Source organism: Scyliorhinus torazame, chromosome 11 (genome assembly GCF_047496885.1).
Source record: "Scyliorhinus torazame isolate Kashiwa2021f chromosome 11, sScyTor2.1, whole genome shotgun sequence".
NCBI classification, from domain to species: Eukaryota; Metazoa; Chordata; class Chondrichthyes; order Carcharhiniformes; family Scyliorhinidae; genus Scyliorhinus; species Scyliorhinus torazame.
The window spans coordinates 26327826-26352847 of NC_092717.1; the positions used below are offsets into that span (position 1 = coordinate 26327826).

The following is a 25022-nucleotide window of genomic DNA, read 5'->3' on the forward strand; positions in this document are numbered from 1 at the left end:
TCTGATGATTTTTTCTTTTTCATTTGGTCAAGTTGGATCTTCAGTTTGTCTTATAAGTGGATGATGCACTTACGTGATGGGTCAACTGACTCCCTTGCAACTGCCAATTTTGTCGAAACATTCTGGACTTTTTGATCTTTGGTCATGAACTGAAGCAAATGAAGTAGTTTCTGTGGTTGATTCACGTTGTGACGACGGACTAATTTCACGGATTGTTATTAGTGAGGTCACAGTATGCTGATAGACCTACAATCACTGGGCCTTTAGCCTTCATGATGTAGAACATCTGTGACACCCAGGAGGATTGATTGTACCTGGACTCCCAAGATTATGGATCCTGCACATGGAATTGGTGAATCATTATATGCTGAAAGTTGCACAACAGCAGGTTTGCCATGGTCTTCCATATCTGTGGATACATGCCTTTTAAATTCACAGAGTCGTATGTTGGCACTTGCCCCTGTACCAAGCTTGGGCACTAACTAATAGTTGTCAATTTTCTTAGGACGGTTAATTTGAATCTGGGCAAACATGCCGGATGTTGTGATGGACCCAAGTTTTCCATGAGGTTGCCGTATGAAATATGCATTCATTGCTGTACAGCTGGCCGTGCACATCATTGTCATTATTGGTTAGTCAATCACCTCGTGTCTATGTTTCTGACAAGATACTGACAGTCATTTTTATTGCTTGAAAGCACCCGTGTGTTCGGTCTTTTTGGATCAGTGCATGGCTCTTTGTAGCTTCACCAGCCTTTGCACGGCCATTGTCAATAGCCCGTTCTGCCAATTCGCCCTACACCTTGGTCACCTTTCCCAGCTAACCCAGTGCTGCTCCCCTCAATATGCTTTCCTACTATGGGACTGCCAGTCTGTGTGCTCCAATCTCACCATTAGATTGCCAGCTCTTTATTGAGCATTATCCTAGCAATGTGTCTTCAAAGCTTTTGTGTGCAGTCATTGCACTGAGATTTCAACACATTCTGACGGTGCAACGCCATTGCGGTCTTACCAAAATGTTAAGTATCCTTTCATGCCATGTGGCATGATCTAAAGTTGTTCACCATGTTGTACCTGTACTTAATGTTGCTGCCATGCTGTTTTGCCACTGAGCACTATGTTGTATTTTTGATGTAAAGGCACCAGTCACTAAAAGGATTGTGTAAACACGTTGCCTTTTCACGTATTTAGACTGGGCACATAAAAACATTTAAAGGCATATTACAAGATCGTGGGGAAGAGGAGGCAAATTTTAATTTTATTAGTGTTTCCCTTACCTCCTTCAACTCGCAGAATCATAATAATGTTTGCTGGAATTTAGCCACAGGGACACGTGCTTAAGCTGCACTACGGGACACATGCTTCAGTTACACTAGTCTAGGAAGTGCAGAGGATAGATGTACTTGTCAACTGTCTTGACAAAGTGACATATCTGGCAAGAATATTAACTCAACTCTGATCTTTTCAGGGCGGTAAGGTGGTTAGCACTGCTGAGGACCCGGGTTCAATCACGGCCCCGGGTCACTGTCCGTGTGGAGTTTGCACATTCTCCCAGTGTCTGCGTGGGTCTCACCCCCACAACCCAAAGATGTGCAGAGTAGGTGGATTGGCCATGCTAAATTGCCCCTTAATTGGAAAATATATATAATTGGGTGCTCTAAATTTAAAAAAACTCTGATCTCTTCAAGAGAGCGGGAGGCCTTCACAAGTAAAGCTATTAACAAAGATACTCAGATTTAAAGAAAAAAGCAATGGGATAGATACATACAAGTTAGGAGCAGGAGGCCTTTTGGCCCTTCGAGCCTGCTCTGCCATTCATCACGATCATGGCTGATCATCCAACTCAATAGCCTAATCCTGCTTTCTCCCCATAGCCTTTGATCCCATTCTCCCCAAGTGCTATATCCAGCCGCCTCTTGAATCTATTCAAAGTTTTAACATCAACTACTTCCTGTGGCAATGAATTCCACAGGCTTACCACTCTTTGTGTGACGAAGTGTCTCCTTATCTCTGTCCAAAATAGTTTACCCTGAATCCTTAGGCTGTGAACCCTGGTTCTGGACACACCTATCATTGGTAGCATCTTCCCTGCATCTACCCTGTCTAGTCCTGTTAGAATTTTATACGTCCCTATGAGATTCCCCCCTCATTCTTCTGAACTCCAGCGAGAACAATCCCAACCTAGTCAATCTCTCCTCATATGACAGTCCCGCCATTCCTGGAATCAGTCTGGTAAACCTTCGCTGCACTCCCTTTTAAATGCCTTTTTATTATGAAACTTATTTTCAACAGTGTCGTTTTTCAATTAGAGAATGAAGCATTAACCAAAAATATTTTGATTTTTAATAGGAATGGTTCAGTTTCTGCTTTTTTGATTTCCAAGTTCTGATTCATGACCTTTTAATAAATATAAATGATTAATTAATTAACCAAAAGTACAATATGGCTGATATAAACTTGAATTGCTGAACTGATTTTATTAATAGTGCATCTTCTGTAGTGCTGTTGATAATACATTGGAGGACATACTTATTCTCCAGAAGCAAGTTATCCTTAGAAGTGTTACTTTCCTTTTGCTTCTACCCTGGCATTTCTCTCTCATCTTTGGTATCTGTGTGTTGTTTTCCTTCTCTCTTTTATTTCTGCTTTGCCTTTGTCTCAGTTTATTTTTTGGGGGCATTTCCTCTGTCTCTGCCTTGTTCTGCTTCCCTCTCTCGCTCCAATTTTCAAATGATCACTGGATCCACCAGCCTATACTGGCTCCCAGTTAAGCATTATTTTTAAAAATCTCTTCATAGCCTTGCCCCTCCCTACCTCTGTAACCTCCTTTAGTCCCATAGCCCTTGGAGATATCTGTGCTCTTTTAACGCAGGTCTCCTGTGCATCCCTAACTATAATTATTCCACCATTGATGGCCATACCTTCAGTTGTCGAAGCCCCAAGCTCAGGAGTTTTCTTCTTACCTATCTCCCTCTCTACCTCGCTTTCCTCCTTTAAGACACTCCTTAAACCCTAACTCGTTGACCAAGCTTTAAGTTATAAGACCGAATATCTCATTATGTGGTTCACTGTTATATTTTGTTTTATAATGCTCCTGAGAAATGTTTTGGGAAGTTTAATTATATTTAAGGCACCATATAAGTTGCTGCTGTTTAGACTTGTCTTCTTCATTATTCTACATTTATTTGTGGTTTGAGGAGATAAGTGGGGAAAAAATATTTTCAAGGCTGAAAGCTTGCATTAAGAGAAAAGAAGATATTGGGGTGAGACAAGAAAAAAAGCTCAGTAGAAGGGTGGCAGGAGGAGTGGGTACACGTAGAACCAGAGGACATGGCTGAGGTATTAACTAAATATTTTGCTCTGTCTTTCCCAAGGAAGAAGATGCTGTCGAAAGAGGAGGCAATTCAGACACGCAAAGAGTTTAAAATTTATAATGAAATGATATTGGATAGACTGTCTGTATTTAAAGTTGATAAAGAACCAGGATGAGAAGCACCAAGGACACACAAGGAAGTGAGAATGGAAATTGCCATAATTTCTTTTGCATCCTTAGACTCAGAGGTGGCATCGGAGGACTGGAGAATTGCAAATGGTTTTACACCCTTTTTCAAAAAAGGCTGTAAGGATAAGCCCAGCAACTACATGCAAATCAGTTTAACCATGGTGGTGGGGAAGTTTTAGAAACACTAATTCAGGACAAAATTAATAGTTATTTGGGAAAATACAGGTTAATTAAGGAAAGCCAGCATGATTTCTTTAAGGGCAAATAACCAACTTGCTTGAGCATTTTGTTGAGGTATCAGAGAGGGTTGATCAGGGAATCCTGCTGATGCACTACTCTTGTCTTCCCTCATGAACACGTAGAAAAAGTCACAATTTGGAATATTTATTATCTCATTCTGTTTTGAAGCTATTTATGTATTTTTATATTTTCACTTCTTCTCCGATTGTTTTCTTACTGTGTAAATATTTCAGTTCAATTGCACACAACACAATTTCATTAGTGTCAGTAATGGTGACCATGAAACTATTACCGATTGTCGTAAACATCTATCTGGTTCACTTCACTAATGACATTTAGGGAAGGAAATCTGCTAACCGTGCCTGGTCTAGCCTACATGTGACTCCAGACCCACAGCAAGGGGTTGACTCTTACTGCCCTTTGAAATAACCTAACAAGGGAAATTCAGGATGGCAGCAAATGCTGGACTTGCCAGCAATGGCCACATTCCATGAAAGAAAAAATAACTTTTTCCCGTTAGTTTCAGGATCATGCAGCAGTGCTCCAGTAGAGGTAGAATACTGGAATTACTCAAAACAACTCCAAGATATTAACTACATGATATTTCTGGATTGATAACAAAAATGAACCAAATGACCATCCTCATCATAGTTATCTTGTAATTTTCTGAGTCTGCAATTGTAAGGTACCAATTTGATGGCTATGCCAGATGGACAGTATGGTCCTGTACTTTCCTAAGTACTTGTTTAACATAACTATTTTATATGGTTATTGCCTTAGTAACCAAAACAGTTAGGAGTAATGCTGCAATTTTATGGTAAAATGAAAACCCAGTCCAAGTTGAACGGTGGAATTTAAAAAAAAGTTTTATCCATCAAAAACAAATCCTTTGAATGTTATGCATATATGGAAGAGGAAACATCTCAGGCAGTTAAAATAGTTACTAGTTCTCACCTGTCCAAGATCTGGTAGCGGCTCCATTAGTTCAATTCCTTCTGCATAGACTTGAATTAGTGCAAGTAAATCCCTGGATTTCACAGAGTCCAACAACTCATTCATTTTAGCTAAAGAAGAGGTGCACAATCTTCTGGCAAATTTATGGTCTACATATTTTGCATGTATGTATTCTTTACGTGCAGTCCTGTCAAAAAGACAACAGATTAGATGGGTGAACAACATGTCATAGTTTCTGACAAATAAAGATACAAAGGAGCAGTGCAGCACCCAGATAATTTTGAATATATAATTCAGTGGTCACCATTCTTGTTACCTGATTTTACTTCATAAATAACAAATCAATTCAACAATCCTTATCATACATCAGGTCAAATAGTGGCAGATGTGATTCCATCGGATATTTCAAAGGGTGGAAACAGCAGAGGCTCAGCTGCCTGCCAGTAAGAGGTGGGCGGCCATTTAATCCAATTAACTGGGATGGCACGATGGTTAACACTGCTGCCTCAGTGCCGAGGACCTGGGTTCGATCCCGGCCCCAGGTCACTATCAGTGTAGAGTTTGCACATTTTCCCCGTGTCTACATGGGTCGCAACCCCACAACCCTAAGATATGCAGGATAGATGGATTGGCCACGCTAAATTGCCACTTCATTGGAAGAAAAAAGAATTGGGTACACTAAATTTATCTTTAAAAATCCAATTAACTCACGTATTAATGGTCACTTAACTCAAACAATAAGCAAATGTGTGTTCCAATTTATTGCCTTTTACCATTTCCAAATCACTTCTCGCAAATGTACTTACATGTCACTATGTGGAATCGGCTTTGGTGATGAATGTGGCAGATTGGCTTCCAGAATTTCATTAAAACTGATATTTCCTACATTCTTGGCCAGCTAGATGCAAAATAATGTATTTTAGTTCTTCAAAAGGACATAGAATGCATTTATTGCCATAAAGTTAATAAATAACATCACATGAATAAAGTTTCAAAAGCCCACAAATTCTAGCCCTTTGCTGTGCTAGAATCCATTAATTTCACACAATACATTAAGCCACCACTGAAATGTTTGATATGTCAAAAATAATGGCCGTGACATTCCAATAAACACATTGGTTGCATTGGATTTGTTTATTATCACGTGTACCGAGGTACAGTGAAAAGTATTTTTCTGCGAGTAGCTCCACAGATCATTAAATACATTAAAAGAAAAGGAAATAAAAGAAAATACATAAAAGAAAATGCATAATAGGGCAACACAAGGTAACTACGTAAGCACCGGCATCGGATGAAGCATACAGGGGTGTAGTGTTAATGAGGTCAGTCCGTAAGAGGGTCGTTTAGGAGAATGGTAACAGTGGGGAAGAAGCTGTTTTGAGTCTGTTCCTTTGTGTTCTCAGACTTCTGTATCTCCTGCCTATGGAAGAAGTTGGAAGAGTGAGTAAGCCGGGTTGGAGTAGTCTTTGATTATGCTGCCTGCTTTCCCCAGGCAGCGGGAGGTGTGGATGGAGTCAATGGATGGGAGGCAGGTTCGTGTGATGGACTGGACTGCGTTTACGACTCTCTGATGTTTCTTGTGGTCCTGGGCCGAGCAGCTGTCATACCAGGCTGTGATGCAGCCCGATAAGGTACTTTCTATGGTGCATCTGTAAAAGTTGGTAAGGGTTAATGTGGACATGCCGAATTTCCTTAGTTTCCTGAGGAAGTATAGGCGCTGTTGTGCTTTCTTGGTGGTAGGGTCGACGTGGGTGGACCAGGACAGATTTTTGGTGATGTGTACCCCTAGGAATTTGAAACTGCTAACCATCTCCACCTCGGCCCCGTTGATGCTGACAGGGGTGTGCACAGTACTTCCTGAAGTGAATGACGAGCTCTTTAGTTTTGCTGGCATTGAGGGATAGATAGTTGTCGCTGTACCACTTCACTAGGTTCTCTATCTCCCTCCTGTATTCTGACTCGTCATTATTTGAGATCCGGCCCGCTATGGTCGTATCGTCAGCAAACTTGTAGATGGAGTTGGAACCAAATTTTGCCACGCAGTCGTGTGTGTACAGGGAGTAGAGTACGGGGCTAAGTACGCAGCCTTGCAGGACTCCGGTATTGAGGACTATTGTGGAGGAGGTGTTGTTGTTTATTCTTACTGATTGTGGTCTGTGGGTCAGAAAGTAGAGGATCCAGTTGACCAGTGAGGAGCTAAGTCCTAAGTTTTGGAGCTTTTATATGAGCTTGGCTGGGATTATGGTGTTGAAGGCGGAGCTGTAGTCATTAAATAGGAGTCTGATGTAGGAGTCCTTGTTGTCGAGATGTTCTAGGAGTGACAGCATAAACTATAGCCTGAAACTGCTTATATCATCACATATCATGAAAACATTACAATGTATTTCAGGCAATCATCCTTCAAATTTACCTACCTGCTATGACTATAGTCTGCAGGTAAAATATTTCTAGTTTTGTCAATCCCACTACATCACAATCAGGAAAATTTATTGAGTTTTAATTTTACAAATAAATTAACAGAACCAGTTAAAAGTAATATAGCAAATGATCAATACTTAACAAATCAGAAACATGTACTGAATGACAGATATTTGTGGACTTTAATGTACCATTGGGAGGTGAGAATATTATAAGGATTTAAAGATATGCTAGGGATTTTATAGTAGGCAAGTTTGGAATGGAGTAGCAAAAGGGAGCAACAGACCCAACGTCAGATGGAAAGGATTTAAATCCCAACTGCACTCATGTGAAATGTTTCCAGCTTTACATCTAAAATATAAAAACACCAGCTGTAAGCTGTTAAGGGTTAACTTAAGTGGCAAATTTAATTTTTCTGTTTTTCAGTTGTAAGTTTAGTGGTCTAGTTAGCTGGCAAATAGGAGCTGCCCACACCCAAATTGCTGAGTGGCAGTTATCTGTCAATCACCTGAAGCCTGATTAGAGGGAAAAGGTGTTCTGTTTGAAGCCCAACTAGTGCGAGTTATCGCAGCTTAGCTGAGCTCTATATAAAACAGAGGCATAAGCGCACTCAGTTAACTTTGCGCACATGAAGTTGGACACTTCCTGAGTGAGAGAGCCAGAGTGGGGATTGAAATTTGGTAATTTGGAGCAGTATGGTAATTCGGTGCATAGTAGGAGGAGATGCTTTTTCCCTTTCGTTTTGTTTTCTTTCTTATTGCTTTTTAATTGTTAATCTGCAGGGAGATATCCAGAGAGTATCCAGGGAAGGTAAGTGATACAAAGGCCTACCTCATTTCAGGAGCTGTGACCAAGAGAAGCAGAGAGCTGTGTGGGGGAAGGTAAGTGAGCAGGAGAAGCAGAGAGCTGTGTGTGGGAAGGTAAGTGACCAGGTGAAGCAGAGAGCAGTGTGGGGGAAGGTAGGTGACCAGGAGAAACAGAGAGCAGTGTGGGGGAAGAGAGCAGTGTGGGAGAAGGTAAGTGACCAGGAGAAGCAGAGAGCAGTGTGGGGGAAGGGAAGTGGCCAGGAGAAGCAGAGAGCAGTATGGGGGAAGCTAAGTGACCAGGAGAAGCAGAGAGCTGTGTGGGGGAAGGTAAGTGACCAGGAGAAGCAGAGAGCAGTGTGGGGGAAGGTAAGTGACCAGGAGAAGCAGAGAGCAGTGTGGGGGAAGGTAAGTGAGCAGGAGAAGCAGAGAGCAGTGTGGGGGAAGGTCAGTGACCAGGAGAAGCAGAGAGCAGTGTGGGGGAAGATAAGTGAGCAGGAGAAGCAGAGAGCAGTGTGGGGGAAGATAAGTGACCAGGAGAAGCAGAGAGCAGTGTGGGGGAAGGTAAGTGAGCAGGAGAAGCAGAGAGCAGTGTGGGGGGAGGGAAGTGGCCAGGAGAAGCAGAGAGCAGTATGGGGGAAGGTAAGTGACCAGGAGAAGCAGAGAGCTGTGTGGGGGAAGGTCAGTGACCAGGAGAAGCAGAGAGCAGTGTGGGGGAAGAGAGCAGTGTGGGGGAAGTTAAGTGGCCAGGAGAAGCAGAGAGCAGTATGGGGGAAGGGAAGTGGCCAGGAGAAGCAGAGAGCAGTATGGGGGAAGGTAAGTGATCAGGAGAAGCAGAGAGCTGTGTGGGGGAAGGTAAGTGACCAGGAGAAGCAGAGAGCAGTGTGGGGGAAGAGAGCAGTGTGGGGGAAGGTAAGTGACCAGGAGAAGCAGAGAGCAGTGTGGGGGAAGATAAGTGACCAGGAGAAGCAGAGAGCAGTGTGGGGGAAGGTAAGTGAGGAGAAGCAGAGAGCAGTGTGGGGGAAGGTCAGTGACCAGGAGAAGCAGAGAGCAGTGTGGGGGAAGATACGTGACCAGGAGAAGCAGAGAGCAGTGTGGGGGAAGGTCAGTGACCAGGAGAAGCAGAGAGCAGTGTGGGGGAAGAGAGCAGTGTGGGGGAAGTTAAGTGGCCAGGAGAAGCAGAGAGCAGTATGGGGGAAGGGAAGTGGCCAGGAGAAGCAGAGAGCAGTATGGGGGAAGGTAAGTGATCAGGAGAAGCAGAGAGCTGTGTGGGGGAAGGTAAGTGACCAGGAGAAGCAGAGAGCAGTGTGGGGGAAGAGAGCAGTGTGGGGGAAGGTAAGTGACCAGGAGAAGCAGAGAGCAGTGTGGGGGAAGATAAGTGACCAGGAGAAGCAGAGAGCAGTGTGGGGGAAGGTAAGTGAGGAGAAGCAGAGAGCAGTGTGGGGGAAGGTCAGTGACCAGGAGAAGCAGAGAGCAGTGTGGGGGAAGATACGTGACCAGGAGAAGCAGAGAGCAGTGTGGGGGAAGGTCAGTGACCAGGAGAAGCAGAGAGCAGTGTGGGGGAAGGTCAGTGACCAGGAGAAGCAGAGAGCAGTGTGGGGGAAGGTAAGTGACCAGGAGAAGCAGAGAGCAGTGTGGGGGAAGGTAAGTGACCAGGAGAAGCAGAGAGCAGTGTGGGGGAAGGTAAGTGAGCAGGAGAAGCAGAGAGCAGTGTGGGGGAGGGTAAGTGAGCAGGAGAAGCAGAGAGCAGTGTGGGGGAAGGTAAGTGAGCAGGAGAAGCAGAGAGCAGTGTGGGGGAAGGTCAGTGACCAGGAGAAGCAGAGAGCAGTGTGGGGGAAGGTCAGTGACCAGGAGAAGCAGAGAGCAGTGTGGGGGAGGGTAAGTGAGCAGGAGAAGCAGAGAGCAGTGTGGGGGAAGGTAAGTGAGCAGGAGAAGCAGAGAGCAGTGTGGGGGAAGGTCAGTGACCAGGAGAAGCAGAGAGCAGTGTGGGGGAAGATAAGCGACCAGGAGAAGCAGAGAGCAATGTGGGGGAAGGTAAGTGAGCAGGAGAAGCAGAGAGCAGTGTGGGGGAAGTTAAGTGAGCAGGAGAAGCAGAGAGCAGTGTGGGGGAAGGTAAGTGATCTGGAGAAGCAGAGAGCTGTGTGGGGGAAGATAAGTGACCAGGAGAAGCAGAGAGCAGTGTGGGGGAAGGTAAGTGAGCAGGAGAAGCAGAGAGCAGTGTGGGGGGAGGGAAGTGGCCAGGAGAAGCAGAGAGCAGTATGGGGGAAGGTAAGTGACCAGGAGAAGCAGAGAGCTGTGTGGGGGAAGGTAAGTGACCAGGAGAAGCAGAGAGCAGTGTGGGGGAAGGTAAGTGAGCAGGAGAAGCAGAGAGCAGTGTGGGGGGAGGGAAGTGGCCAGGAGAAGCAGAGAGCAGTATGGGGGAAGGTAAGTGACCAGGAGAAGCAGAGAGCTGTGTGGGGGAAGGTCAGTGACCAGGAGAAGCAGAGAGCAGTGTGGGGGAAGAGAGCAGTGTGGGGGAAGTTAAGTGGCCAGGAGAAGCAGAGAGCAGTATGGGGGAAGGGAAGTGGCCAGGAGAAGCAGAGAGCAGTATGGGGGAAGGTAAGTGATCAGGAGAAGCAGAGAGCTGTGTGGGGGAAGGTAAGTGACCAGGAGAAGCAGAGAGCAGTGTGGGGGAAGATAAGTGACCAGGAGAAGCAGAGAGCAGTGTGGGGGAAGGTAAGTGAGGAGAAGCAGAGAGCAGTGTGGGGGAAGGTCAGTGACCAGGAGAAGCAGAGAGCAGTGTGGGGGAAGATACGTGACCAGGAGAAGCAGAGAGCAGTGTGGGGGAAGGTAAGTGACCAGGAGAAGCAGAGAGCAGTGTGGGGGAAGGTAAGTGACCAGGAGAAGCAGAGAGCAGTGTGGGGGAAGGGAAGTGGCCAGGAGAAGCAGAGAGCAGTGTGGGGGAAGGTAAGTGACCAGGAGAAGCAGAGAGCAGTGTGGGGGAAGGGAAGTGGCCAGGAGAAGCAGAGAGCAGTATGGGGGAAGGTAAGTGACCAGGAGAAGCAGAGAGCAGTGTGAGGGAAGGTAAGTGAGCAGGAGAAGCAGAGAGCAGTGTGGGGGAAGGTCAGTGACCAGGAGAAGCAGAGAGCAGTGTGGGGGAAGATAAGCGACCAGGAGAAGCAGAGAGCAGTGTGGGGGAAGGTAAGTGAGCAGGAGAAGCAGAGAGCAGTGTGGGGGAAGGTCAGTGACCAGGAGAAGCAGAGAGCAGTGTGGGGGAGGATAAGTGAGCAGGAGAAGCAGAGAGCAGTGTGGGGGAAGATAAGTGACCAGGAGAAGCAGAGAGCAGTGTGGGGGAAGGTAAGTGAGCAGGAGAAGCAGAGAGCAGTGTGGGGGAAGGTCAGTGAGCAGGAGAAGCAGAGAGCAGTGTGGGGGAAGTTAAGTGAGCAGGAGAAGCAGAGAGCAGTGTGGTGGAAGGTAAGTGATCTGGAGAAGCAGAGAGCTGTGTGGGGGAAGGTAAGTGACCAGGAGAAGCAGAGAGCAGTGTGGGTGAAGGTAAGTGACCAGGAGAAGCAGAGAGCAGTGTGGGGGAAGGTAAGTGAGCAGGAGAAGCAGAGAGCAGTGTGGGGGAAGTTAAGTGAGCAGGAGAAGCAGAGAGCAGTGTGGGGGAAGGTAAGTGATCTGGAGAAGCAGAGAGCTGTGTGGGGGAAGGTAAGTGACCAGGAGAAGCAGAGAGCAGTGTGGGTGAAGGTAAGTGACCACGAGAAGCAGAGAGCAGTTTGGGGGAAGGTAAGTGCTACTCTTGATTCTCTGAAACTGACAGCGTGTTCGGACTAAAATCTTTTAAAAAAGTGACATCACAGGAGGGCTGTGATTTGATTGGCTAATACAGAGCTGTGCTAAATTTGAATATCTATTTAAATTACTGGTTAGAAATTGCGTTGAGACGGAGGTAACAAGGAGATATATAAAAGAGCGTTTAAATATACAACCAAATTAAAAACTAATTAAACAAAATAGAGATGGAGGGTCAGGTGATGGATGGGTGTTCTTCATGCATGATGTGGGAGCTGGTGGTTCCCAGTGAGCACGTCTGCAAAATAAAGGTTGTCATAATTGGGGATAGTATCGTTAGGGGCATTGACACTGTTCTCTGTGACCAGGAGCGAGAATCCCGAAGGTTGTGTTGCCTGCCTGGTGCTCGGTTTCGGGATATCTCATCTGGGCTGCAGAGGAACTTGGATTGGGAGGGTAAAGATCCAGTTGTAGCGGTCCACGCAGATACCAACAACATAGGTAGAAAAGGAACAGAGGTTCTGCTAAGGGAGCATGAACAACTAGGAGCTAAATTAAAAAGAAGAACCAAAACGGTAATAATCTCTGGATTACCACCTGAGCCACCAGCTAATTGGCACAGGGTCAATAAAATTGAGGTAAATGCGTGGCTCAAAGATTGGTGTGGGAGGAATGGGTTTTAATTCATGGGACATTGGCACCAATACTGGGAAAGAAGGGACATGTTCTAGTGTTGGGTGGGGTTACTGGGTTATGGGGATAAGGTGCTCTTTCCAAGAGCCGGTGCAGACTCGATGGGCCGAATGGCCTCCTTCTGCACTGTAAATTCTATGATAATCTATGTTCTGATAGGACGGTTTTCACCTGAATCATGTATGGATCAGAGTCCTGGCGAATCGTATAACTAGGGCTGTAGATAGGGTTTTTAAACTAAATTGTGTGTGGAGTGAGGTTGGCGGGGTTGGGTCCAGGTGTATGGAGAATTAGAACATCAAAGTTAAAGGAGAGGTAGAAGTGCAGGTTAATGATGAGGACTTTCAGCTAGTTAAAGGAGCCAAGGGCTCAGGAGAGGTTCGTAAAGTTTCCAGACCACGTAATAGAACAGAGTATAGAAGGTTGCAGAGCAAAAAAGGTCACATGTATGAGAAGGGAGGTGGTCAATGAGGACTGAGGGCAGCACGGTGGCGCAGTGGTAGCACTGCAGTCTCACGGTCCCGAGGTCCCAGGTTCGATCCCGGCTCTGGGTCACTGTCCGTGTGGAGTTTGCACATTCTCCCCATGTTTGCGTGGGTTTCGCCCCACAACCCAAAGATGTGCAAGGTAGGTGGATTGACCACACTAAATTGCCCCTTAATTGGAAAAAATGAATTGGGTACTCTAAATTTATTTTAAAAAGTCAATGAGGACGGAGGGTGTTGTACCTAAATGCTCGCAGTATACGGAATTAGGTAAATGAGCTTGTTGCGCACATTGAAATTGGTGGGTATGAAATTGTGGGCACCACAGAGACGTGGCTGCTAGGGGGGTCAGGGCTGGGTCGAAATATCCAAGGATATGTGTCCTATCGAAAGGAAAGGTAGTGGGCAGCACGGTAGCACAGTTGCTTCACAGTTCCAGGGTCCCAGGTTCGTTTCCCGGCTGCGGTCACTGTCTCTGCGGAGTCTGCACGTTCTCCCAGTGTCTGCATGGGTTTCCTCCGGGTGCTCCGGTTTCCTCCCACAGTCCAAAGATGTGCAGGTTAGGTGGATAGGCTATGCTAAATTGCCCTTAGTGTCCCCCCCAAAAAAAGGTTAGGTGGGGATAGAGTGGAGGTGTGGGGATAGGGTAGAGGTGTGGGACGCTCTTTCCAAGGGCCAGTGCAGACCAGATGAGCCAAATGGCCTCCTTCTGCACTGTAAATTCTATGACAGGCAGATGGGGCACGGTTGGATTGTCAGTAAGGAATGAAGTTAAATCGATAGCAAGACGTGATATTGGATCAATAGGATCAGAAGGCATAGAATCTCTGTGGGTAGAGTTGAAGAATCGCAACGGTAAAAAGACCCTGATGGGAGTCATGTACAAGTGCCCCAGCAGTAGTCTGGATATGGGGCAGAAAATAAATCAGGAGATAGAAAGGCAAAAGTACAATAATCATGGGGAACTTCAATGTGCAGGTGGACTGGGAAAATCAGGTTGGTAGTGGATCACAAGAAAAGGAATTTGTGGAATGTCTAAGAGATGTTTATTTGGAGCAGTTTGTGACACAGCTTACTAGGGAACAGGCAATTCTGGTTTTGGTGATGTGTAACGAGGAAGACTTGATTAGGGAACTTAAGGTGAAGGAACCCTTAGGGAGCAGTGACCACAACATAATCGAATTGACCTTGCAGTTTGAGGGGGAGAATCTGGAATCAGATGTAACGGTATTACAAATTAATCAGGGTAACTACAAAGACATCAAGGAGGAGCCAGCCAGAGTTGATTGGAAAGGGAGCCTAGCAGGAAAGACAGTGGAATAGCAATGGCAGGAGCTTTGGGGGGTTATTCGGGAGGCACAACAGAAATTCATCCCAAGGAGGAGGAAACATGCTAAGGGGAGGACGAGACATCCATGGCTGACGAGGGAATTAAAGGACAGCATAAAAGCAAAAGCAAACAAAGTGGCGAGGATTTGTGGGAAACCAGAAGATTTCGAAGCCTTTAAAAGCGAGGCGAGGGCAACTAAAAAAGCAATAAGGGGGGAGAAGATGAAATAAGAGTGTAAGCTAGCCGGTAATATAAAAGAAGATAGGATGAGTTTTTATCAATATATAAGAGAGAGGCAAAAATAGACATTGGACTACTGCAAAATGAGGCTGGAGAAGTAATAATAGGAAACAAAGAAATGGCAGAGGAACTGAATAGTTACTTTGCATCAGGCTTCATGGTAGAAGACACCAGTGGGATGCCAGAGCTCCAGGAGAATCAGGGGGCACAGGTGAGTGTAAAGGCCATCACTAAGGAGAAGGGTCTGGGGAAACTGAAAGGTTGAAGGTGGATAAATCACCTGGACTGGATGGACTACACCCCAGGGTTCTAAAAGAGATAGCTGAGGAGGTTGTTGAGGCATTGGTGGAGATCTTTCAGGAATCACTGGAGGCAGGGAGGGTCCCAGAGGACTGGAAAGTAGCTAATGTAACACCGCTGTTTAAGAAGGGAGGGAAGCAGAAAATGGGAAATTATAGGGTGGTTAGCAGGACTTCGGTCATTGGCAAGATTTTAGAGTCCATTATTAAGATGAGGGGCAGCACGGTGGCGCAGGGGGTTAGCTCTGCAGACTCACGGTGCCGAGGTCCCAGGTTCGATCCCGGCTCTGGGTCACTGTCCGTGTGGAGTTTGCACATTATCCCCGTGTTTGCGTGGGTTTCGCCCCCACAACCCAATAAAAGATGTGCAGGCTAGGTGGATTGGCCATGCTAAATTGCCCCTTAATTGGAAAAAATGAATTGGGATGCTCTAAATTTAAAAAAAAAAAAGATGAGATCACGGAGTACTTGGAAGTGCATGATAAAATAGGGCTGAGTCAGCATGGCTTCGTCAAGGGGAGGTCATGTCTGACAAATCTGTTCTTTGAGGAGGTACAAGGAAGTTAGACAAAGGAGAACCAGTGGACGTGATTTATTTAGATTTCCAGAAGACCTTTTACAAAGTGCCACATAGGAGACTGTTAAATAAGTTAAGAGCCCACGATGTTAAGGGTAAGACCCTGGCATGGATAGAGGATTGGCTGACTGGCAGAAAGTGGGGATACATAGATACATACAAGATAGGAGCAGGAGGAGGCCTTTTGGCCCTTTGAGCCTGCTCTGTCATTCACCACGATCATGGCTGATCATCCAACTCAATAGCCTAATCCTGCTTTCTCCCCATAGCCTTGACCCCATTCTCTCTAAATGCTATATCCAGCCACCTCTTGAATATATTCAAAGTTTTAATATCAACTACGTCCTGGGGTAGTGAATTCCACAGGCTCACCACTCTTTGTGTGAAGAAATGTCTCCTTATCTCTGTCTGAAATGGTTTACCCTGAATCCTCAGGCTGTGACCCCTGGTTCTGGACACACCCATCATTGGTAACATCTTCCCTGCATCTACCCTGTCTAGTCCTGTTAGAATTTTATACGTCCCTATGCGATCCCCCCTCATTCTTCTGAACTCCAACGAGAACAATCCCAACCTAGTCAATCTCTCCTCATATGACAGTCGCGCCATCCCTGGAATCAGTCTGGTAAACCTTTGCTGCACTCCCTCAAGAGCAAGAACATCCTTCCTCAGAGAAGGAGGCCAAAACTGCACACAATACTAAAGGGGACTTTTTCAGGATGGCAGCGGGTGACTAGTGGTGTGTCTCAGGGGTCGGTGCTGGGACCACAACTTCTCACACTATACGTTAACCATCTGGAAGAACGAACTGAAGGCACTGTTGCTAAGTTTGTCGATGATACAAAGATCTGTAGAGGGACAGGTAGTATTGAGAAAGCAGGGGGTGCTGTAGAAGGACTTGGACAGGTTAGGAGAGTGGGCAAAGAAGTGGCAGATGGAATACAATTAAGAAAAGTGTGAGGTTACGCACTTTGGAAGGAGGAATGGAGGCACAGACTATTTTCTAAATGGGGAAATGTTTAGGAAATCAGAAGCACAAAGGGACTTGTGAGTCCTTGTTCACGATTTTCTTAAGGTTAACGTGCAGGTTCAGACGGCAGTTAGGAAGGCAAATGCAATGTTAGTATTTATGTCGAGAGGGCTAGAATACAAGAGCAGGGATGTACTTCTGAGGCTGTAGAAGGCTCTGGTCAGACCCCATTTGGTGTATTGTGAGCAGTTTTGGGCTCCGTATCTAAGGAACGATGTGCTGGCCTTGGAAAGGATCCAGAGGAGGTTCATAAGAATGATCCCTAGAGAGCTTGTTGTATGAGGAACGGTTTAGCGTGGTCAATCCACCTAGCCTGTACATCTTTTGGGTTGTGGGGGCGAAACCCACGCAAACACGGGGAGAATGTGCAAACTCCACACGGACAGTGACCCAGAGCAAGGATCAAACCCGGGACCTCGGTGCCGTGAAGCAGCTGTGCTGCCCCTACCTTTGCCAGTTTTACCCATCCATTGCCGTTGGGATCTTCAAGCCAGACGGTGTCCCCTGACTGCAGCGGCTGGAGCTTCCTTGTAGACCTATCATAAACCTCTTCTGCCTTCACTTTTGAAGAAACAATTTCTTCTTGATTAGTCGATTTATGGGGGAGCCACCATGGAAGGCAGGTTGGCCCTTAGCTGCCTGTTCATGAGCAGCTGTGCTGGCGCCAATCCATTGACGAGTGGCACCGAACGATTGCTTAGAAGCGCCAAATAGATATCTTCCTGGCTATTCACTCCCAGCTATTCAGGGCCTTTAGTAGCTTCTTCACAATGTGTACACCCTTTTCCGCCTTCCCGTTTGATTGGGATAAAGAGGGCTAGGGGCGATGTGCCTCAAGTCATAGTGACGGGCAAATTCAATCCATTCATGATTTTTGAAACACGGCCGATTGTCTGACATGACAATAGACGGTATGCCATGTCAGGCAAAAATCGCTTTGGCACCAAGCAGTTGAGTCCGCCAACTGTGCAGCCTCTGGATAGTTCGAGAAGTAGTCAATAACTACCAGGTAGTCTCTCCCATTGAAATGGAACAAATCCATGCCCATTTTCTGCCACGGACTTGCAATGATGTCACCCATATGCATTGGCTCTTTGCTTTACTTGCAGCGGAATTTCTGACATGTGTCGCAGTGGTCGACCATACCTGCAATGTCTTGGGTGATATCTGGCCAATAGATCGTCTCCCTGGTCCTGCTTTTGCACTTCCCAATGCCCAGGTGCCCTTCATGAAGCTTCTTAAGCATGAGTGGCCTCAGAGGGTGTGGGATAACGATTCTGTGTTGCCACAGGCGACGACCATTCGCCTCAGTGAGTTATGACCGTACACAGTAGTAAGGAGAGCACGAACCTTTAGGTCAACCCTTTCCGAGGCATTTGACTACCTTTTGCAGGACTACGTCCTTGGCTGTTTCTACCTTTATCAGGCGTGACATCTCGTCGGAGACTGGATGCAACGAGATTGGCATGTCATCAACCCTGCTGCTGAAGTACCGCTCCAAGGCCATCATGGGACGCATCAGTTGAAATCTTCATCTTCTTTGTCTGGTCAAAGAAGGCAAGGACCAGCGCTGTCGTCAGTGAGATGCTCAGCGCTTGCCACTCCTGCTCATGTTCAGGAGACCATCGGAAATCTATGTCCTTGTTTATCGAGTCCCGCAGCTGGGACGTTTTGGAGGCCTAATTAAGGACTTGTCTACAAAGTTGATCATCCCAAGTATGCGTAAGACGCCTTTTTTGTCTGTGGGCTGTGGCATCATTCGAATGGCTTTAATCTTGTCATCCGGCTGCACACCTTTTGCCGAGAGCCCGTCCCCTAAAAAGGTGATGATATCAACTCCGATTTGGCATTTTGCCTGATTGAGCTTGAGGCCATTCTTGTTTACCCTTTGTAGGACTCCAAGAAGCATTTCATCACGTGTGGACCTCCAGATTATAATATTGTCGACATAGATGCAGACACCTGGTTATCCTTCCACTACGTACTCCATGGCATGAAGAAAAATTTCAGACACTGAAATTATGCCGAACGGCATTAGTAGGAAGCAGTAGCGCCCGAAGGGTGTGCTGAAGGTACACAACGTTGTGTTCGAGTTGTCGAGCTTAAGCTGCCAGGAGACTTGCGATGCGTCCAACTTGCTGAAGCATGTCCCTCCAGCCATTTTGCACACTATTTCTTCCCTCTTCAGGATAGGGTAGTGCTCCATTTTAATGTTCAGGTTGAGATCCTTGGGGGTCCACATATATCCTCAGGTCGCCATTCCTCTTTTTTATAAACACCATGGTGTTGACCCCGTCGGTGGGCTCCTCTACACCTGATGACGCTTAAAGCCATCATTCTTTGTAACTTGGCCTTCAGTTTGTCCCTGAACGGAGCAGGCACACGTCTGGGCACATTCATGACCGGCTTCACATTCTCCTTCAGCTGGATAATATGTAAAGGGTAGGGTGCCAAATCCTTGAAACACCTCCGGATAGCTCTTCATGATCGATTCAACGGATATATATCTGTGGGGTGCCATGTTTTCTACCTTGTACACCCTCTTGACAAGCCCAAGCTCTTCACACGCCTCCACTCCAATGAGCGATTTGCGCTCTGTCTCCACTATGGAGAATATTATCCTGCACATTCTGTCCTTGACAGTGAGTTCGAGCTCGCATGCTCCTCAGGTTGTGATCTGATGACCGTGTAATCTTTCAGGAACACTGCTCTTGGGATCATTCTTGGCCTGACTTTGTCGTCCCACCGCTGACATTGGGATCAGATTGGCCCTTGCCCCCGTATCGAGCTTACGGTTGTTTGGCTTGACATTAATCATTTGTGGGATTGGCTATCTCTCCTCTGTGGTCCCCCCATTCGCCTCACTGTGGCTGCAAATTTTGAGCAAAGATGTTTTGCTTTGGAGGGTCGAACTGCATGTGTCCCTTTCCGAGATCATGCTCAAATCAGCCCGGTCATCAATGCATCTATCCTTATCTGCACTCATTGCTTCGGTTCGGACAACTGTTTAGCAGCACGGAAGCATTGTGGATAGCACAATTGCTTCACAGCTCCAGGGTCCCAGGTTCGATTCCGGCTTGGGTCACTGTCTGTGCGGAGTCTGCACATCCTACCACTGTGTGCGTGGGTTTCCTCCGGGTGCACCAGTTTCCTCCCACAGTCCAAAGATGTGCAGGTTAGGTGGATTGGCCACGATAAATTGCCCTTAGTGTCCACAAATTGCCCTTGGTGTTTGGTGGGATTACTGGGTTATAGGGATAGGGTGGAGGTGTTGGCCTTGGGTAGGGTGCTCTTTTCAAGAGTCGGTGCAGACTCGATCGGCCGAATGGCCTCCTTCTGCAATGTAAATTCCATGATTTAAAAAAACTGTCGGCCGTAAGGTGCATCACCCAGCAAAATGCTCCGTTCTGCCACACTTGTGACAATCTTTTTAAGTGCAGGACATCGTGGCAAATGTCTATTGCCGCATTGCTGGCACAAAATGGTGGATTCGGTCTGTTGCCCAAAATGGCCACACGCATGGAGACCACATTCCTTTATCGACTGCGTCACAGTGCTCTTAAAATGACCGCCCACACAGAGACCACGTTTCTTTTTCGAATGTGTCAGAGTGATCTTAAAATGGCCGCTTACACCGAGACCACATTTTGTTTTTGACTGCGTCACAGTGCTTATATAGCCAGTGTCTTCTCCGGCAACATTTTCTAAATTGAGCATACTGATCTGCTGTGCAGCCAACTCACTTGCCTGGCAGATCCTGATGGCGTTTTCCAATGTGAGGTTGTCTTCCCGCAACAATCTCTCTTGGAGTCTATCATTCGGTGGCCCTAACACTATTTGGTCACGGATCATCGATGACTGCAGATTATCAAAATTACAAGGCTGGGCCTTCAACCTCAAGTCTGTCACAAAACTATCGAACGATTCATCTGCTTTTTTGGTACGCGTACGAAATAGGTGTCTTTCAAATGTCTCTTTAATTTTGGAGAGCAGTGCCGATCGAAGTAATCTATCACCTCATAGTAGCTCCTGCTTTCCTCTTCTCTATTAAAAGTGAAGGTATTGTAGATTTCGAGTGCTTCAGGACCTGCTACCGTGAGCAGCAATGCAATGAGCCTCTCGTCAGGCTGCGCCTGAAGGCCAAGGGCTAATACATAACTGTTGTTTGAAAATGCGCCCGTTTTTGTCTACGTTACCCGAGACTTGATGCTGGTGGGGTGCCTTTAAACCGTCCATCTTGAACTTCACCGTTGTTTATTGCGTTGTGTTGCAGATAGCTGTAGTTCACCAGGTCGGCAGAGAAATTTCTTTTTGGTTCTAATTTGCCTCGTCTCTTCTGTTGTTATCTTTAAATGTTCATCACTTCTGGTACCATGTTGTGTCAAACATGGAAAGATAACTAACAGATTTATATAGTCAGATTTACTTTGAATTCCTCGGGAGCTATTCTAAGTACGGCTATCCTGTTGTACGTCCTACCAACTGGCGGGTCACTCATCATGTGATGCATGTCTGATGCCACCCGCTGGCCGGAGATCATAACTATGATTACATGTACTGGTAAGCAACTTTATACATCTATACACCTATATACATTTGTGTGTGCATGCATATCACCACAGAGGTTGAAAGGAGATTTGATTGAAGTACTCAAGATTGAGGGACCTGGACAGAGTAGATAAGGAAAAACTGTTCCCACACATAGAAGGATAAGAACAAGAGGGCACAGAATTAAGCTAATTGGCAAAAAAAAGCAATGATGCCATGAGGGGATCTTTTTCACGCAGTATGTGGTTAGGATCGGAATGCACTGCTTGAGTACATGGTGGAGTATGTTCAATCAAGGCATTTAAAAGGAAACTAGACAGGTATCTGAAAAGGAATAATGTGCAGGGTCATGGAGTGAAGGTGGGGGAATGGCACTAGGTGAATTGCTCATTTGGAGAGCAGGTACAGGTACAACAGACCAAATGCTTTCTTCTGTGCTGTAACAAGTCTTGATTTTATGATGACAGATGTAGAACAAATTAAGACCTTATCTAACAAGTGTAACTCAATATTCTATATAATGCTCAGCTAGCTTATTCCATTTAATAACTGATGCAGGCTAACTTTATAATTAGATGCTCAAAGGTCCTATGAGATTTGTCAAGTATGATCATCCCTTTAAATATCTCTACTGACTGCTTCTAGTTACTTTTTTAAACAAAATACACGGCATTTCAGCTTTAAATATTCTAGGTATTTCCCTACCACATATGTTAAAATGAACTGGCTTGTCAATGCTCAGATTAACGATTTCCTGCTTTCCTGTGATTCTACATCCACCACTCTACAGTCTTCTCGCATATATCTATACTTTGTTTCTTTTTAAACATTATTCCTTTTTCCATTATATTTTTGTCTCAGTTATCCTACCTTGACTCCAATCTTTCCCCGTTTGTAATCAGTCCATTGAATTGGGACGTTAGATGATTGTGATCTAGCAGCTGGCAATATAATCCTATGACTTCAGGCATTAAAGTGCAAAGCAGCTCAGACTGTGTGTTACATTTCCACTACCAGACAATTGTCTCTTTTCAGGATGTTAGTAAAGTTTCACTATTGTACTATTTGCAAACACTGGCACATGATTGTCTATACATTCACCCGCCAGAGAGATGTTGAAGAGGTTAAGATCACACAAGTCATGAAGAAAGTAGTATGCTGACAAATTGAATCATCTGTGCAAAAGTTGATCTCTAGATATCTCAATTTCAGCATGAAGAAAAGCCCTACATGATTTAATTCCTAAAAATGTAAAGAGGCAAATGTAGAAAATCAGCTCGGTTACTCTCTGGACTATCATCTCTGAACTGGAAACATGAAAAATGAACCAAAAGCCTTCAGGGATGATTGCTGGTAAGGATCCAGGGCCAAACACTTAAGGGGGAAATTTATTCATTTAGTGCCTCTTTTCTCAGCACTGCGCAGGCTACTGATTCCCTGAGAGCAGACAAATCTGCAGGCCACTATCTGTATAACATTCTTCAATGATAATGATGAAGAACACCATGCAGCTGTGATGTAGTGTCCCTTTGCCTTCCCTGGGGAACTGATGCAAGTCTGAATAGCACACTTCACAAACAAATTCCTCCCCTCCACCCCAAGAGGGTTTGATGAGGACAACATTAAGATCACTAAATCACTTGAGGGCATGTAACAGATAACAAAAGCAATGCCTTACGATTTGTCCAACCGCTGTACATTTGAAATTGTGGAAATGAGTTCTGGCAAGCTCGCACTAGAGTTCATTATAATTACAATAACTCACCAAGAGTTCAGAGGTTCCTAATTTATCCAGTTCTAGGGACTGTATTCTGGAAATATGCACTCCCATTTCTCTGTGTATTCCAGAACATTCTATACATGTCAAAATTCCTAGGTTGGTTGACAGCCAAGTAGGATCTGCACAGAAACAAAACATGATACTTATCAAAATGTACGCATTTAATGTATAATCTCAAGCAATGCTCACTAAAATCCTCCTGTAAAACAATAATAATGCAAACCCTCCCCCTTTGCTGGGCCCCTTGATCAGTTACAGAATGTCTTTGAATGAGGGATCCACCAGAAGGTCATAGGCAAACCCATCAGGTTTTGCTCATGGGTCTCCCTTGACTGTTGCTGATTACATATTAGCGGCGTCGTAATGAGTCCCATAAAGCCCCAGACTTAATTGAAGGGAAGCCCCTACTCCTCACTGCATCTTTCTAACTGATTAAAACACCTCCCTGCCTCCTGATCAAGCAGCGGGAGGGGTTGGCTGCATTAAATTCCGCCCATAACATTTGTGTGCCAATCAGATAATTAATTAGAGAGATAGGGTACAGTGCCGTTTCTGGAATGACCATGTCAACAAATAGATAGCATGTTTTTGTAACTGGCTTCTCGGAGATATCAGTGCTCAAAATTGCTCAAAACTATATATTAATAATAATCTTTATTAGTGTCACAAGTAGGCTTACATTAACACTGAAGTTACTGTGAAAAGCCTAGTCGCCACACTCCAGTGCCTGTTTGGGTACACAGAGGGAGAATTCAGAATGTCCAATTCACTTAACAAGCACGTCCTTCGGGACTTGTGGGAGGAAACCGGAGCGCTCGGAGGAAACCCACACAGACACTGGGAGAACATGCAGATTCCGCACAGACAGTGACCAAAGCCAGGAATCGAGGATGGGACCATGGCGCTGTGAAGCAACAGTGCTAACCACTGTGCTATCGTGCCGCCAATATTTACGCACCATGACAGCAAAGTAATAGTAAAAATTGTTATGTTAAAATGAGGGTACGCCAGCCATGGAATAATTGTAATATCTTTTCAGCACAGGTACACTACAATGCTGCTGTTTAGAGCAAAAGCTTTGGTGGCTACTTTTCAATATGACAAGCAGGAAGAATGTGCTAATTTTTGTATCATAGATAATTACTTGTCAGAGAAAAATAAGCACAAAAATACCAGGTTTTGTTTTATATGACGTTAATCCAGAAGACGGCCACTGCAAAACCTTATTATGCAATATTCATTTTGTGCAAAACCATCTTTTTGTCTTCTGAACTAAACAGCCAGCTGCAAAGATTGATCCATTGTAAGGTTACTGCAGGCCAACTCTTAACTGTTTTGGATTTGTATAAAGCTTAAATCAAACATATTTGAAAAGCATCCTTGAAAGAGAGGTTTGACTAACATCGCTGTGACGAGATCTTCAACTGGCAACATCCTTCAGGATTTGCTCTGAAAATTACATAATCATTCTAACACATCAGTTAAAATAACATTTCTCTGCTGAAAAGTAAACAAAGAAACAAAGACCTGGAGCTCCACAATCACAACAGACATCATTTCCAGGCATCCGCTGCACATCTTCAATGATGGCTTTGGTTAGGTCCTCTATGCTGTTCTCCCCACTGGTTTGCTCTCCTCTGAATGCCATGTTTAATGCTTCCTCTTTACTGTTGGTTAATACTGATATCCATCTGTTAAAGAGGAAATAACTTAAATATATTACAAAACATCAAAAATTATAGCTATTCAGATCAAGAAGTATTTCTCGAACTGAGTAGTTTGAGTTACTTTGAAGGTAGAAATATGAACAAAATTGCATGACTGCTCTTTGTTTTGCTCTTAGCCATGTGATCAGAGCAAACATTTTTTCAGCAAAAGCTTCTCTTCCAAGTTCGCTAACCATTGCCTTTGGAGTGCCCAAACCCTTGTTCCTCTTGCAATCATCATGTATGTACCACACTTTGTCAGGCTGGTTGTATATTGACAAATCGGGAGCCCTTTAGAAATGGCAGCCGGGACCCGATTTGGTGACACAGGGGTTTTCAATTTTCGGCTGTAATTGTCAAGGGTATGGGCTGGTTTTGGTCAAAAGCTCACACCCTGCACTCAAGCACTTGACACCTCTTAGCCTTGTGTAAGTAAACATTGTGCAATTGACAGCAGAGATCAGGAAGCCAGGACTGTCAATCAAGCAATGTTTTTCCTGGGGCTTAAATGTTTTAACAGGCTAATGAATTTCTGGACTCTCAGCAAAGCCTCCTTATATTCTTGCCTGAGAACCCAGACATCAATTAGAGTATCAAAAGGATAATTTTTAAAAACATGGTGAAAAGTTATGAATTAACGGCTTAAA

General features: G+C 45.3%; 1 protein-coding gene across 3 annotated transcripts in view; it reads right to left on the reverse strand.

Annotated features, from left to right (window-relative positions):
- Positions 1 to 25022, reverse strand: part of LOC140385184 (arf-GAP with SH3 domain, ANK repeat and PH domain-containing protein 1-like) — a 414311-nt gene that overhangs the window by 118488 nt on the left and 270801 nt on the right. For all 3 annotated transcript variants that reach the window (XM_072467067.1, XM_072467065.1, XM_072467066.1), the window contains exons 16-19: positions 24197 to 24360; positions 22655 to 22788; positions 5502 to 5593; positions 4696 to 4882 (exon numbers count right to left, since the gene is read on the reverse strand). In XM_072467067.1, the coding sequence (XP_072323168.1) occupies positions 4696 to 4882; positions 5502 to 5593; positions 22655 to 22788; positions 24197 to 24360 (577 nt within the window). The remainder of the gene's footprint in view (positions 1 to 4695; positions 4883 to 5501; positions 5594 to 22654; positions 22789 to 24196; positions 24361 to 25022) is intronic.